The 16,489-nt window shown below is 43.4% G+C and overlaps 3 protein-coding genes across 10 annotated transcripts in view; 1 reads left to right on the forward strand and 2 right to left on the reverse strand.

The window, feature by feature from the left end:
* The window catches only part of ncaldb (neurocalcin delta b), an 80,366-nt gene extending 76,589 nt beyond the window's left edge, over positions 1 to 3,777 (forward strand). The window contains exons 3-4 of the mRNA XM_036971390.1: positions 839 to 944; positions 1,089 to 3,777. Coding sequence (XP_036827285.1) covers positions 839 to 944; positions 1,089 to 1,183 — 201 coding nt within the window. The 3' untranslated portion in view covers positions 1,184 to 3,777. The remainder of the gene's footprint in view (positions 1 to 838; positions 945 to 1,088) is intronic.
* A 5,352-nt stretch (positions 3,778 to 9,129) lies between these two features.
* Positions 9,130 to 12,175, reverse strand: LOC118946487. Of its 8 annotated transcripts, none has more exons than XM_036971376.1 (4): positions 10,472 to 12,172; positions 10,230 to 10,429; positions 9,927 to 10,129; positions 9,130 to 9,887 (listed from the first exon to the last, which is right to left on the reverse strand). In XM_036971376.1, the coding sequence occupies exons 1-4, from the start codon at positions 11,036 to 11,038 to the stop codon at positions 9,814 to 9,816; spliced, it is 1,044 nt and encodes a 347-aa protein (XP_036827271.1). In that variant the 5' UTR covers positions 11,039 to 12,172; the 3' UTR covers positions 9,130 to 9,813. The 8 variants fall into 8 exon arrangements, 6 of the variants coding, with proteins under 6 accessions (XP_036827271.1, XP_036827274.1, XP_036827272.1 ...); XM_036971379.1 differs by having other exon boundaries at positions 9,131 to 10,129; positions 10,472 to 10,563; positions 10,681 to 12,161; XM_036971377.1 differs by having other exon boundaries at positions 9,131 to 10,129; positions 10,472 to 10,563; positions 10,606 to 12,161.
* A 4,040-nt stretch (positions 12,176 to 16,215) lies between these two features.
* grhl2b (grainyhead-like transcription factor 2b) overlaps positions 16,216 to 16,489 on the reverse strand; it is a 96,066-nt gene continuing 95,792 nt past the window's right edge. The window contains exon 16 of the mRNA XM_036971234.1: positions 16,216 to 16,467. Coding sequence (XP_036827129.1) covers positions 16,353 to 16,467 — 115 coding nt within the window. The 3' untranslated portion in view covers positions 16,216 to 16,352. The remainder of the gene's footprint in view (positions 16,468 to 16,489) is intronic.

Genomic DNA, 16,489 nt, shown 5'->3' on the forward strand with positions numbered 1-16,489 from the left:
CACAAAATGAGGTGGAAACTGAGCTGCACTTCCTAACCTCCTGCCCAATGTATGACCATATTAGAGAGACATATTTCCCTCAGATTACACAGATCCACAAAGAATTCAAAAACAAATCCAATTTTGATAAACTCCCATATCTACTGGGTGAAATACCACAGTGTGCCATCACAGCAACAAGATTTGTGACCTGTTGCCACGAGAAAAGGACAACCAGTGAAGAACACACACCATTGTAAATTCAACCCATATTTATGCTTATTTATTTTATCTTGTGTCCTTTAACCATTTGTACATTGTTAAAACACTGTATATATATAATATGACATTTGTAATGTCTTTATTGTTTTGAAACTTCTGTATGTGTAATGTTTACTGTTAATTTGTATTGTTTATTTCACTTTCTATATTCACTTTATATATTATCTACCTCACTTGCTTTGGCAATGTTAACACATATTTCCCATGCCAATAAAGCCCTTGAATTGAATTGAATTGAATTGAATTGATAGAGGGAGAGACAGAGAGAGAGAGACAGAGAGAGACGGAGAGAGAGACAGAGAGAGAGAGACAGAGAGAGACCGAGAGAGACTGAGAGAAAGGGAGAGTGTGACAGTGAAGCATAGAGAGAGAAGGTTTAGCAGGTGTGCCTATAAAGTTATATTTTAATCTGTACTTCTAACAACCAGTAATCAGATACCAAGGCAGAGAAGTTCTCTGGAGCCCTGCCATTTCTCAGAGATCTGTTTTGTCTGGTGAACTAGCTCAGGTTATAACATAAGATCATGTAATGTGGAGGTTGGCTTCTCATACCCCCTCTCTCTATACCTGTCTCCAGGCGATCTACAAGATGGTTTCCTCTGTCATGAAAATGCCGGAGGATGAGTCGACACCTGAGAAACGCACAGACAAAATCTTCAGGCAGATGGACACAAATCGAGATGGTAAGTACCTAGCTATCAAATTTCAATTCACTCCCAAATCCTCCTCCAGTCCTTATCCACTTCCTCCCTGTTTCCATCCTACTGTCTGTGCACCAACTGACACCAACTGACACTAACTGTTATTTTACTCATTGTGTTCTTCAGGTAAACTGTCTCTGGAGGAGTTTGTTGAGGGAGCAAAGAACGATCCGTCTATCGTGCGGCTGCTGCAGTGTGATCCCAGCAGCGTAGGGCAGTAGAACAACCTACTGTCTGCAGGCATCTAGTATTATTTATTCAGGTCAAAGCATTCTCCTTCATTCACCCAGTAGTGACTAACTGCACAAAAGATCGACATCGAGCAGATCAAAATGGACCCAAGCAGAGGAGCCACATACTGGACTATCACATACTAGACCATCACATACTGGACCATCACATACTAGACCATCGCATACTGGACCATCACATACTGGACCACCACATACTGGACCATCACATACTAGACCATCACATACTGGGCCATCACATACTAGACCATCACATACTGGACCATCACATACTGACCATTATAATGGACCATCACATACTGGACCATCACATACTGGATCATCACATACTGGACCATCACATACTGCACCATCACATACTGCACCATCACATACTGGAACATTATACTAGACCATCACATACTGGACCATCACATACTGCACCATCACATACTGGACCGGACCATCACACACTGGGCCATCATATACTGGACCATCACATACTGCACCATTACATACTGGGCCATCACATACTAGACCATCACATACTGGACCATCGCATACTGGACCATCACATACTGGACCATCACATACTGGACCATCACATACTGCACCATCACATACTGGGCCATCACATACTAGACCATCACATACTAGACCATCACATACTGCACCATCACATACTGGACCATCACATACTGGACCATCACATACTGGACCATCACATACTGGACCATCACATACTGCACCATCACATACTGGACCATCACATACTAGACCATCACATACTGGACCATTATACTGGACCATCACATACTGGACCATTATACTGGACCATTATATTGGACCATCACATACTGGACCATCACATACTGGACCATCAAATACTGGACCATCACATACTGCACCATCACATACTGGACCATCACATGCTAGACCATCACATACTGGACCATTATACTGGACCATCACATACTGGGCCATCACATACAAGACCATCACATACTGGACCGTCACATACTAGACCATCACATACTGGACCATCATAGACATTCATTGTATTCTAATGGTTACAGTTAGGATCAAGGTTTACTATTTTGATCCAAGATCAGTGGTGAAGGGCTGTTTCTACTTAAAGCCAAGAAACACAATTCTGCCATGAGGAACTGAACTAAAAGGAGGGAGAAACGTATTGGAGAAACATGACACCAGATGGAAGCTATTGATCTCCCATACTGTAGATGGAAGCTATTGATCTCCACTACTGTAGATGGAAGCTATTGATCTCCCCTACTGTAGATGGAAGAGAGAGTGTATGAGCGAAAAGAGGTAGCTAGAATATTTATTATAATATTTGACATAGTGACAAAATATTGTGGCATTTTGCAGCCATGAAACATTTTCACTTTAAGATTTTGAATTAATAATGTTTGGAATATTTTGACTGCAAACATGATAGAATGATGTGTACAATATAATCATATTTATTGTAGGATCGTATTGAAAACAGAGAGGACTACACATGTTGCCATGCATTTATCTGTCTACATCCTCCTCTGCTTCAACTAGACTCACAGGGCAACAGCTCTCCTTTTTAGAGAAACACATCTATCATCATCATCTATCTCTAACACCAGTACTGTTCGCAGGTTTCAGATTACACCACACACAGTGAAATGTATGCCACTGGCTGGGTCCTTGAAATGCTTAAATATCCACACAGTGAAATGTATGCCACTGGCTGGGTCCCTGAAATGCTTAAATATCCACACAGTGAAATGTATGCCACTGGCTGGGTCCCTGAAATGCTTAAATATCCACACAGTGAAATGTATGCCACTGGCTGGGTCCCTGAAATGCTTAAATATCCACACAGTGAAATGTATGCCACTGGATGGGTCCCTGAAATGCTTAAATATCCACACAGTGAAATGTATGCCACTGGCTGGGTCCCTGAAATGCTTAAATATCCACACAGTGAAATGTATGCCACTGGCTGGGTCCCTGAAATGCTTAAATATCCACACAGTGAAATGTATGCCACTGGCTGGGTCCCTGAAATGCTTAAATATCCACACAGTGAAATGTATGCCACTGGCTGTGTCCCTGAATTGCTTAAATATCCACACAGTGAAATGTATGCCACTGGCTGGGTCCCTGAATTGCTTAAATATCCACACAGTGAAATGTATGCCACTGGCTGGGTCCCTGAAATGCTTAAATATCCACACAGTGAAATGTATGCCACTGGCTGGGTCCCTGAAATGCTTAAATATCCACACAGTGAAATGTATGCCACTGGCTGGGTCCCTGAAATGCTTAAATATTCACACAGTGAAATGTATGCCACTGGCTGGGTCCCTGAAATGCTTAAATATCCACACAGTGAAATGTATGCCACTGGCTGGGTCCCTGAAATGCTTAAATATCCACACAGTGAAATGTATGCCACTGACTGGGTCCCTGAAATGCTTAAATATCCACACAGTGAAATGTATGACACTGGCTGGGTCCCTGAAATGCTTAAATATCCACACAGTGAAATGTATGCCACTGGCTGGGTCCCTGAATTGCTTAAATATCCATTGTAAGGACAATACACATGCAGACTAATTTATCCTATCACACATTTTGTGACACGGTGTAACATATCAACATGTTTGTTTGTTGTTCTTTACTATATACTGAACAAAAATATAAATGCGGCGGCAGGTAGCCTAGGGGAGGCAGGTAGCCTAGGGGAAGCAGGTAGCCTAGGGGAGGCAGGTAGCCTAGGGGAGGCAGGTAGCCTAGGGGCGGCAGGTAGCCTAGGGGCGGCAGGTAGCCTAGGGGCGGCAGGTAGCCTAGGGGCGGCAGGTAGCCTAGGGGCGGCAGGTAGCCTAGGGGCGGCAGGTAGCCTAGGGGAGGCAGGTAGCCTAGGGGCGGCAGGTAGCCTATGGGCAGCAGGTAGCCTAGGGGCGGCAGGTAGCCTAGGGGTTAGAGCGTTTGGCCAGTAACCAAAATTTGTCATTTGAGCATTTCTCCATTTCTCCCGCCAAGATAATCCACCCACCTGACAGGTGTGGCATATCAAGAAGCTGATTAAACAGCATGATCATTATCCAGGTGCACCTTATGCTAGGGACAATAAAAGGCCACTCTAAAATGTGCAGTTTTGTCACACAACACAATGCCACAGATGTCTTAAGTTGAGGAAGAGTGCAATTCAAATCAAAATTTTAATTCTCTGGCAACAGCTCTGGTGGACATTCCTGCGGTCAGCATGCCAAGCATTTCGCTACACCCGCAACAACATCTGCTAACCACGTGTATGTAACCAATAATGTTAATTTCTCTACCATAAGCCACCCCTTACGTCATTTTAAAGAATTCGGCACTATGTCCAACCGGCCTCACAACTGCAGACCATGTGTATGGCGTCGTATGGTCTGGCATAAGCTACAGACAATCAAATCAAATCAAATGTATTTATATAGCCCTTTGTACATCAGCTGATATCTCAAAGTGCTGTACAGAAACCCAGCCTAAAACCCCAAACAGCAAGCAATGCAGGTGTAGAAGCACGGTGGCTAGGAAAAACTCCCTTGAAAGGCCAAAACCTAGGAAGAAACCTAGAGAGGAACCAGGCTATGTGGGGTGGCCAGTCCTCTTCTGGCTGTGCCGGGTGGAGATTATAACAGAACATGGCCAAGATGTTCAAATGTTCATAAATGACCAGCATGGTCCAATAATAATAAGGCAGAACAGTTGAAACTGGAGCAGCAGCACGGCCAGGTGGACTGGGGACAGCAAGGAGTCATCATGTCAGGTAGTCCTGAGGCATGGTCCCAGGGCTCAGGTCCTCCGAGAGAGAGAAAGAAAGAGAGAGAGAGAATTAGAGAGAGCACACTTAAATTCACACAGGACACCGAATAGGACAGGAGAAGTACTCCAGATATAACAAACTGACCCTAGCCCCCCGACACATAAACTACTGCAGCATAAATACTGGAGGCTGAGACAGGAGGGGTCAGGAGACACTGTGGCCCCATCCGAGGACACCCCGGACAGGGCCAAACAATGAACACCAACTGCATTTTATCAACGGCAATTTGAATGCACGAAAATACAGTGACGAGATCCTGAGGGCCATTGTAGGGTGATACATATTCAAATGTATATATATCCATACCAAAATATTATGTAGGGATATAAATACACTACCTGTCAAAAGTTTGGACACACCACCTTATTCAAGGGTTTTAATTTATTATTTATTTTCTGCATTGTAGAATAATAGTGAAGACATCATCAAAACTATGAAATAGCACATATGGAATCATGTTGTAACCAAAAAAACCTGTTAAACAAATCCAAATATTTTTTTGAATTTAGATTCTTCAAAGTAGCCACCCTTTGCCTTGATGACAGCTTTGCACACTCATGGCATTCTCTCAACCAGCTTCACCTGGATTGCTTTTCCAACAGTATAACGACACAAGGCGAGACCCAGATGCAGACACGAGAGGCAGATGGTTTGAGCTCTGATATTTATTATAGTCCAAGGGGTAGGCAAAAGGCAGGTCGGGGACAGGCAAGCGTTAATATCCAGGTCAGAGTCCAAAACGGTACATGGCAGCAGGCAGGCTCAAGGTCAGGGGCAGGCAGAATGGTCAAAAGGCAGGTCGGGGACAGGCAAGCGTTAGGACAGGCAAGGGTCAGAACCAGGAGGATGAGAAAAACAGAGACTGGGAAGAACTACTGGCTGGAAAAACGCTGGTTGACATGACAATCAAGACGAACTGGCACAGACAGACAGAAAACACAGGTATAAATACACAGGGGATCATGGGGAAGATGTGTGACACCTGGAGGGGGGTAGAGACAAGCACAAGGACTGGTGAAACAGATCAGGGTGGGTCAGTACCCCCCCTCTAGGGGCGCCACCTATTATCCTGCCTGGGCGCATGCCTGGTTGACCGGGTTGTCGGCGGTGGAAGTCGGCAATGAGGGCTGGGTCCAGGATGTCTCTAGCGAGACCCAGCACCTCTCCTCCGGGCCGTAACCCTCTCAGTCATCTAGGTACTGGAAACCCCAGCCCCGTGGTCGAACACTCAGGAGGCATCTCACCGTGTATGGCCATCGATGACACGGGGGGTGGGGTGGACCTGGAAACAGAAGACAAAGGGCTCTCTGTCTTGCTTAAATGGCCCTTACACATGCTTGAGGTGTGTTGGGTCATTGTCCTGTTGAAAAACCAATTATAGCCCCACTAAGCCCAAACCAGATGGGATTGCGTTTTGCTGCAGAATGCTGTGGTAGCCATGATGGTTAAGTGTGCCTTGAATTCTAAATATATCACTGACAGTGTCACCAACAAAGCAGCTGCACACCATCTCACCTCCTCCTCCATGCTTCACTGTGGGAACCACACATGCAGAGATCATCCGTTCACCTACTCTGCGTCTCACAAAGACACGGCGGATGGAACCAAAAAATCTCTATTTGGACTCATCAGAACAATGGACAGATTTCCACCGTTTGAATATCCATTGCTCATGTTTCTTGGCCCAAGACAGTCTCTTCTTATTATTGGTGTCCTTTAATAGTGGTTTCTTTGCAGCGATTCGACCATGAAGGCATGATTCATGCAGTCTTCTCCGAACAGTTGATGTTGAGATGTGGTTAAGTGTGCTAGAATTCAAGGCACACAACCAGCATGGCTACCACAGCATTCTGCAGCGATACGCCATTCCATCTGGTTAGTGGGATTATAATTTGTTTTTACAACACGACAGGCTGTGTAAGAACTATTTGAGCAAGAATGAGAGTGACCTGGCCTCCACAATCACCAGAACTCAACCCAATTGAGATGGTTTGGGATGAGTTAAACTATAGAATGAACGAAAAGCAGCCAACAAGTGCTCGGCATATGTGGGAACTCCTTCAAGACTGTTGGAAAACCATTACAGGTGAAGCTGGTTGGAGAGAATGCCAAGAGTGTGCAAAGCTGTTATCAAGGCAAAGGGTGGCTACTTTGAGGAATCTAAATTCTAAAAAATATTTGGATTTGTTTAACACTTTTTTTTGGTAACTACATGATTCCATATGTGTTATTTCATAGTTTTGATGATGTCTTCACTATTATTCTACAATGTAGAAAATAGTAAAAATAAATAAAAACCCTTGAATGAGGTGATGTGTCCAAACTTTTGACTGGTACTGTATTTATATATTTGTATTTATATCACTACATAATATTATGGTATGGATACATATACATTTGTATATGTATTACTACATAATATTACGGTATGTCTAGATATATATATGACCTGGCCTCAGTTGAAGTTGGAAGTTGACATACACTTAGGTTGGAGTCATTAAAACTAGTTTTTCAACCACTCCACAAATGTCTTCTTAACAAACTATAGTTTTGGCAAGTTGGTTAGGACATCTACTTTGTGCATGACACAAGTCATTTTTCCAACAATTGTTTACAGACAGATTATTTCACTAAAAATTCACTGTATCACAATTCCAGTGGGTAAGAAGTTTACATACACTAAGTTGACTGTGCCTTTAAACAGTTTGAAAAATTCCAGAAAATTATGTCATGGCTTTAGAAGTTTCTGATAGGCTGATTGACATAATTTGAGTCAATTGGAGGTGTACCTGTGGATGTATTTCAAGGCCTACCTTCAAACTCTGCCTCGTTGCTCGACATCATGGGAAAATCAAAAGAAATCAGCCAAGACCTCAGAAATAAGATTGTAGACCTCCACAAGTCTGGTTCATCATTGGGAGCAATTTCCAAACGTCTGAAGGTACCACGTTCATCTCTACAAACAATAGTACGCAAGTATAAACACCATGGGACCACGCAGCCGACATACCGCTCAGGAAGGAGACGCGTTCTGTCTCCTAGAGATTAACTTACTTTGGTGCGAAAAGTGCTAATCAATCCCAGAACAACATCAAAGGATCTTGTGAAGATGCTGGAGGAAACAGGTACAAAGTATCTATTTCCACAGTAAAACGAGTCCTATATCGACATAACCTGAAAGGCCGCTCAGCAAGGAAGAAGCCATTGCTCCAAAACCACCATAAAAAAGCCAGACTACTGTTTGCAACTGCACATGGGCACAAAGATCATACATTTTGGAGAAATGTCCTCTAGTCTGATGAAACAAAAATGGAACTGTATGGCCATAATGATCGTCATTCTGTTTGGAGGAAAAAGAGGGAGGCTTGCAAGCCAAAGAACACCATCCCAACCGTAAAGCACGGGGGTGGCAGCATCATGTTGTGGGGGTGCTTTGCTGCAGGAGGGACTGGTGCACTTCATAAAATAGATGGCTTCACGAGGATGAAAATTACGTGGATATTTAGAAGCAACATCTCAAGACATCAGTCAGGAAGTTAAAGCTTGGTCGCAAATGGGTCTTCCAAATGGACAATGACCCCAAGCATACTTCCAAAGTTGTGGCAAAATGGCTCAAGGTCAACAAAGTCAATGTATTGGAGTGGCCATCCCAAAGGCCTGACCTCAATCCTATAGAAAATTTGTGGACAGAACTGAAAAAGTGTGTGCGAGCAAGGAGGCCTACCAACCTGACTCAGTTACACCAGCTCTGTCAGGAGGAATGGGCCAAAATTCATCCCAAAATTCACCCAGCTACCCAAAACACATGACCCAAGTGAAACAATTGAAAAGCAATGGTACCAAGTACTAATTGAGTGTATGTAAACTTCTGACCTCCTGGGAATGTGATGAAAGAAATAAAAGCTGAAATAAATAATTCTCTCTACTATTATTCTGACATTTCACATTCTTAAAATAAAGTGGTGATCCTAATTCACCTAAAACAGGGAATCTTTACTAGGAATAAATGTCAGGAATTGTGAAGAACTGAGTTTAAATGTAGTTGGCTAAGGTGTATGTAAACTTCCGACTTCAACTGTACATATATATATATATATATATATATTCCAAATAACATATGACCATAATATTATGTACTAAAGCACACAACGTATCCCCTTAACCCACTAAAATGCATGAGAACAGTAGGGAACTATACCCCTGATAACTTTGGTAACCCACTCCATACTCGAATAGAGAGAAGGAGAGCTGTCTGTTCTGTCCCTGATCATGGCTTCAGGCTCTCCCAGATACCCAGGGCCGATGGAAGAATAAACCCACCACCTGCAGGACTGGTTATTATACAGTACTGTATACATCCACCACCTACAGTACTGAATACATCCACCATCTGCAGTACTGAATACATCCACCACCTGCAGGGCTGAATACATCCACCACCTGCAGGGCTGAATACATCCACCACCTGCAGGGCTGGTTATAATACAGTACTGAATAGATCCACCACCTGCAGGGCTGAATACATCCATCACCTGGAGTACTGAATACATACACCACTTGCAAGGTTGGTTATTATACATTACTGTATACATCCACCACCTGCAGTACTGAATACATCCACCACCTGCAGTACTGAATACATCCACCACCTGCAGGGCTGGTTATAATACAGTACTGAATAGATCCACCACCTGCAAGGCTGAATACATCCATCACCTGGAGTACTGAATACATCCACCACTTGCAGGGCTGGTTATTATACATTACTGTATACATCCACCAACTGCAGTACTGAATACATCCACCACCTGCAGTACTGAATACATCCACCTGCAGGGCTGGTTATTATACAGTACTGAATACATCCACCACCTGCAGTACTGAATACATCCACCACCTGCAGTACTGAATACATCCACCACCTGCAGTACTGAATACATCCACCACCTTCAGTACTGAATACATCCACCACCTGCAGTACTGAATACCTCCACCACCTGCAGTATTGAATACATCCACCACCTGCAGTACTGAATACATCCACCACCTGCAGTACTGAATACATCCACCACCTGCAGTACTGAATACATCCACCACCTGCAGTATTGAATACATCCACCACCTGCATTACTGAATACATCCACCACCTGCAGTACTGAATACATCCACCACCTGCAGTATTGAATACATCCACCACCTGCATTACTGAATACATCCACCACCTGCAGTACTGAATTTATCCGCCACCTGCAGGGCTGAATACATCCACCACCTGCAGTATTGAATACATCCACCACCTGCAGTATTGAATACATCCACCACCTGCAGTATTGAATACATCCACCACCTGCAGTACTGAATACATCCACCACCTGCAGGGCTGGTTATTATACCATACTGAATACATCCACCACCTGCAGTATTGAATACATCCGCCACCTGCAGTACTGAATACATCCACCACCTGCAGGGCTGGTTATTATACAGTACTGAATACATCCACCACCTGCAGGGCTGGTTATTATACAGTACTGAATACATCCACCACCTGCAGTATTGAATACATCCGCCACCTGCAGTACTGAATTTATCCACCACCTGCAGGGCTGAATACATCCACCACCTGCAGTATTGAATACATCCGCCACCTGCAGTACTGAATACATCCACCACCTGCAGGGCTGAATACATCCACCACCTGCAGTACTGAATACATCCACCACCTGCAGTATTGAATACATCCGCCACCTGCAGTACTGAATACATCCACCACCTGCAGGGCTGGTTATTATACACCACTGAATGTTTTTTGAGCTGCTGTTAGCTATGTAAATAAGATAAGAACAGGAGGTTTGATTAAATGGTTTGAGGTACAAGACGGGAGGATTCTTTTTGCATTGTAAGACCATTTCAGTCAAGTTCTTCCACACTGGTCTCGACAAACCATTTCTGTTTGGACCACTCTTTGTGCACAGGGGCATTGTTATGCTAAAACAGGAAAGCGATTTTCCCAAACTGTCGCCTCAAAGTTGGAAGCCCAGAATCGTCTGGAATGTTTGTATGCTGTAGCATTGCATGCTGTAGCATTAAGATGTCCTTTCACTCGAACTAAGGGGCCTAGCCCAAACCACGAAAAGCAGCCCCAGACCATTATTCATCCTCCACCAAACTTTACAGTTGGCTCTATGCATTCGGGCAGGTAGCGTTATCCTGGAATCCGCCAAACCCAGATTAGTCCGTCGGACTGACAAATGGTGAAGCGTGACTTATATCTCCAGAGAACGCTTCTCCACTGCTCCAGAGTCCAATGGCGGCTAGCTTTACACCACTCCAGCTGACGCTTGGCATTTCCCATGGTGATCTTAGGCTTGTGTGCGGCTGTTCAGCCATGTAAACCCATTTCATTAAGCTCTCGACGAACTGTCCTTTTGCTGACGTTGCTTCCAGAAGTAGTTTGGAACTCGCTAGTGAGTGTTACGACCGAGGACCGACTATTTTTAACATGCTACACGCTTCAGCACTCGGCAGTCTCGTTCTGTGAGCTTGTGTGGCCTATCACTTGGCGGCTTTGCCGTTGTTGCTCCCAGAGATTTCCACTTCACAATATCAGCACTTACAGATGACCGGGGCAGCTCTAGCAGGGCAGACATTTGATTAACTGACTCGTTGGAAAGGTGGCATCCTATGACGGTGCCACATTGAAAGTCACTGAGCTCATCAGTAAGGCCATTCTACTGCCAATGTTTGTCTATGGAGATTGCATGGCTGTGTGCTTGATGTACACTTGTTAGCAACGGGTGTTGCTGAAATAGCCAAATCCACTAATTTGAAGGGGTGTCCACATACTTTTGTATATATAGTGTGTATATACAAAAAAAAATGTATTGTATCAATTTATCCTATACAATTGTTATCTGTCGAACAAACTGTTTGTCATTGTATAATTTTGTAGATTTGTTATTGTTACTTTGTTGCAATATGTGTCAGAGTAGTGTCTAAATACAGAAAGTATTTATGTTTTGATTATCTTATAAAGAAATAAAATAAAATAAGATTTTGTGTACAGGTGTCTTGTTTTGTGGATAACATACAAACATAACACACTTCTCTAAGTTTCCCTCTCAACAATGCAGAAACATTACCAAGCTGATATTTCTTCACATTTTTATTCAATTGTCAATATACTGTAAGTACGTTCCAAACAACCAACAAGTGTCCATCTTCACCCCTGGAAGTACTGACGTTTTGGCTGATGGACGATCATATAATAAGGCATTGCTAACATTAAACATGTTGCTTATTGTGGCTGTTATAAAACAGAATAGTTTACAGTAAGAATAATAATAAAGACCAATGCAGTAATAAGTACTCAAAGGAGGCTTCCAATGAGAGGTGTCACTAATCACTGAGAAACAAAATAAATAAGATAGCAGAACAGAAACAATATGAACACAGATGACTGTATGAAGCATAACCTTTCACCACCATACAGGGAAGTCATGTAGCCACAGTACAGTTGAAACAAAGGACCATTTCACATGCCAAATGGGACTAGTTAGGAGTGGAATGTTAGCAAAAACAGACTATCTCAGGCTGCATTTGACACATGGTCCATAATGACCATCTGTAGCTGCCCACCTCTAGTCTCGGACTAAATACTTATATTTATATACAACAGTACAATACACTGAATACACCTTTCTTGACTAAATACACTGAACAATATACTGAACAATACACTGAACAAAAATATAAAACGCAACATGTAGTTGTTGGTCCCATGTTTCATGAACTGAAATTAAAGATCCCAGAAATGTTCCATATCCACAAAAAGCTGATTTCTGTCTAAATCCCTGTTGGTGAGCATTTCTCCTTTGCCAAGATAATCCATCCATCTGACAGGTGTGGCATATCAAGTAGATGAATAAACAGCATGATAATTACACAGGTGCACTTTGTGCTGGGGACAATAAAAGGCCACTCTAAAATGTGCCGTTTTGTGACACAACACAATGCCACAGATGTCTAAAGTTTTGAAGGAGTGTGCATGCTGACTGCAGGAATGTCCACCAGAGCTGTTGCCAGAGAATTGAATGTTAATTTCTTTTCCATAAGTCGTTTTATAGAATTTGGCAGTACATCAAACCAACCGCCAGCCCAGGCCCTCCATATCCGGCTTCTTCACCTGCGGGATAATCTGAGACCAGCCACAGCTGATGAAACTGAGGAGTTCTGTCTGTAATAAAACCCTTTTGTGGGGAAAAAGTCATTCAGATTGGCTTGGCCTGGCTCCCCAGTGGGTGGGCCTGGGAGCTGTATTTGTATTTATTATGGATCCCCATTAGTTCCTGCCAACGCAGCACCTACTCTTTCTGGGGTCCAACAAAATTAAGGCAGCTGCACCCCTGCCCAGCCACGTGAAATCCATAGATTAGGGCCTAATTTATTTATTTCAATTTCCTGATAACCTTATTTGAACTGTAACTCATTAACATATTTGAAATTGTTGCATGTTGCATTTATATTTTTGTTCAGTATACTTATATTTTCTTAAATGTATATACAACATTACAATACACTGAATAAAAAAATGCCTTTCGTGAACAAACACTCGCACTTGACTTTTCCCCCACTTTCAAGCTCTGACTCTGGACTTACTATGACTGTGATATACGGTTGCCCCACCTAGCTATCTTAAAACTTCTTGGTGACAGGGGCGCAGTATTGAGTAGCTTGGATGAATAAGGTGCCCAGAGTAAACAGCCTGCTACTCTGCCCAGATGCTAATATATGCATTTTATTAGTAGTATTGGATAGAAAACACTCTGAAGTTTCTAAAACTGTTTGAATAATGTCTGTGAGTATAACAGAACTCATATGGTAGGCAAAAACCTGAGACAAATCCAACCAGGAAGTGGGAAATCTGAAGTTTGTAGTTTCATTTAAGTGATTGCCTTTCCAATACGCTGTGCCTATGGGGCCAGATTGCACTTCCCAAGGCTTCCAACGAATGTCAACAGTCTTTAGAAAGTTGTTTCAGGCTTCTATTGTGGAAGGTGGTCAAATAAGAGCTGTTTCAACAAGTGGACTAGGCTGAGGCCAATCAGTTGTTCAGTGCGCGGTCACGCTGGCGCGCCGTGCCGTGCCTTCTTTTTCCTCTGTAATGAATACGCTATTGTCCGGTTGGAATATTATTGAAGATTTATTATAAAAAGACCCTAAAGATTGATTGTAAACATCGATTGACATGTTTCTACAAACTGTAATGAAACTCTTTTGACTTTTCTGGATTTTGCGCTCGGCATTGTGCCTTTGGAATAGTGAACTAAACGCGCGAACAAAACGGAGGTATTTGGACATAAATATGGACGTAATTGAACAAAACAAACATTTATTGTGGAAGTGGGAGTCCTGGGAGTGCATTCCAACGAAGATCAGCAAAGGTAAGTGAAGATTTATGATGCTATTTATAACTTTTGTTGACTCCACAATTTGGCGGGTACCTGTATTGCTTGCATTTGTGGCTGAACGCTGTTCTCAGATTATTGAATTTTTGCCGAAAAGCCTTTTTGAAATCGGACACTGTGATTGGATTAACGAGAAGTGTATCTTTAAAATGGTGTAAAAAAAAGCACTAACTGTAAGTCTCTCTGGATAAGAACATCTGCTAAATGACTAACATGTAAATGTAAATACCCCTTTTATCAACTACCCATGGTCATTTAGCAAAACCATGTAAAACTATACATGCTCAACATACAACAGCAAAATAATTATATTGACAGTTAAAGCTCATTAGATTGGGGTCTGACAGGTTTAAGTAACAGATAAAACATCCCTACACTCAGGATCCAAGGATTCTACATGTTAACCAGTTCCATTGAGGGACTAACACACTATAACTATATCATGTAGGCTGTGAAGAGATCAGTTCATATTCCATCTTTCTGTAGTGTTGAGTACTCTGAATGTAGTGTTGAGTACTCTGTCTGTAGTGTTGAGTACTCTGTCTGTAGGGTTGAGTACTCTGTCTGTAGGGTTGAGTACTCTGTCTGTAGGGTTGTGTGCTCTGTCTGTAGGGTTGTGTACTCTGTTGAGTACTATGTCTGTAGTGTTGAGTACTAGGTCTGTAGTGTTGAGTACTAGGTCTGTAGTGTTGTGTACTCTGTCTGTATGTCGCCTATGGCTAGAGCTTGCTTTCAATACCTCGCCTTATGAGGATAACAGCCCTGAGCCTTTTTCTAAAATGTTTTATGTTGGAGAACACATTGGGAGGGATCTGAGACCATTCCTCTTTAGAGAATCCTTCCAGATCCTTGATATCGTTTGACTGGGTTTATGGACCCTTCAAATCAAACCACAGGTTTTCAGTGGGTTTCAAGTCTGGAGACTAAGATGTCCATTGCTATTGATTTTGTGGCCAATTAACAATTTCTTTGTGTATTTTGTGAGCTTGAGGTTTTTGTCTTGCTGGAAGATCCTCTTGCGGCCAAGTTTCAGCCTCCTGACAGAGGCAACCAGGTTTTTTGGCAAAATGTCCTTGTACTGGGTAAAGTTTATGATGCTGTTGACCTTAACAAGGGCTCCAGGACCAGTGGAAGGTAAATAGCCCCTAAACATCAAAGATCCACCACCATACTTTCCAGTAGGTATGAGGTTATTTTCTGCTCATTTCGAACTCTGGCCAAAGAGCTCTATTTTCATGTCATCCAACAAATGTAAACGCCTGGAGTTTGCTAAACGGCATTGGCGCTTGGATTGGAACCGGTGCTTCTGGTCCCGGTCCCTCGTCGGCCCCACACTCAGTCCTCCTGTACTGTCCTGTTCCGCCGACCCTACACTCAGTCCTCCTGTACTCTTCTGTCCCCCCGACCCTACACTCAGTCATCCTGTACTGTCCTGTCCCCCCGACCCTACACTCAGTCCTCCTGTACTGTCCTGTCCCCCCGACCCTACACTCAGTCCTCCTGTACTGTCCTGTCCCCCGACCCTACACTAAGTCCTCCTGTACTGTCCTGTCCCCCCGACCCTACACTTAGTCCTCCTGTACTGTCCTGTCCCCCCGACCCTACACTTAGTCCTCCTGTACTGTCCTGTCCCCCCGACCCTACACTCAGTCCTCCTGTACTGTCCTGTCCCCCCGACCCTACACTCAGTCCTCCTGTACTGTCCTGTCCCCCCGACCCTACACTCAGTCCTCCTGTACTGTCCTGTCCTCCTGTACTGTCCTGTCCTCCTGTACTGTCCTGTCCCTCTGTACTGTCCCCCCCGGCCCTAGACTGAGTCCTTCAGTCATCATATTTCAGTGAGTGTGACCTTGTAGGCGTCAGCGTAGCTCTCTATGCTCAGGATGAAGGTGTCTTCATTAGAGTAATGCTCTATGATGTTGTCGTCCATGTTCACCAGGATCCTATAAGGGACAATGAGGAGAG

Source organism: Oncorhynchus mykiss, chromosome 32 (assembly GCF_013265735.2).
Source record: "Oncorhynchus mykiss isolate Arlee chromosome 32, USDA_OmykA_1.1, whole genome shotgun sequence".
Classification (NCBI taxonomy): Eukaryota; Metazoa; Chordata; class Actinopteri; order Salmoniformes; family Salmonidae; genus Oncorhynchus; species Oncorhynchus mykiss.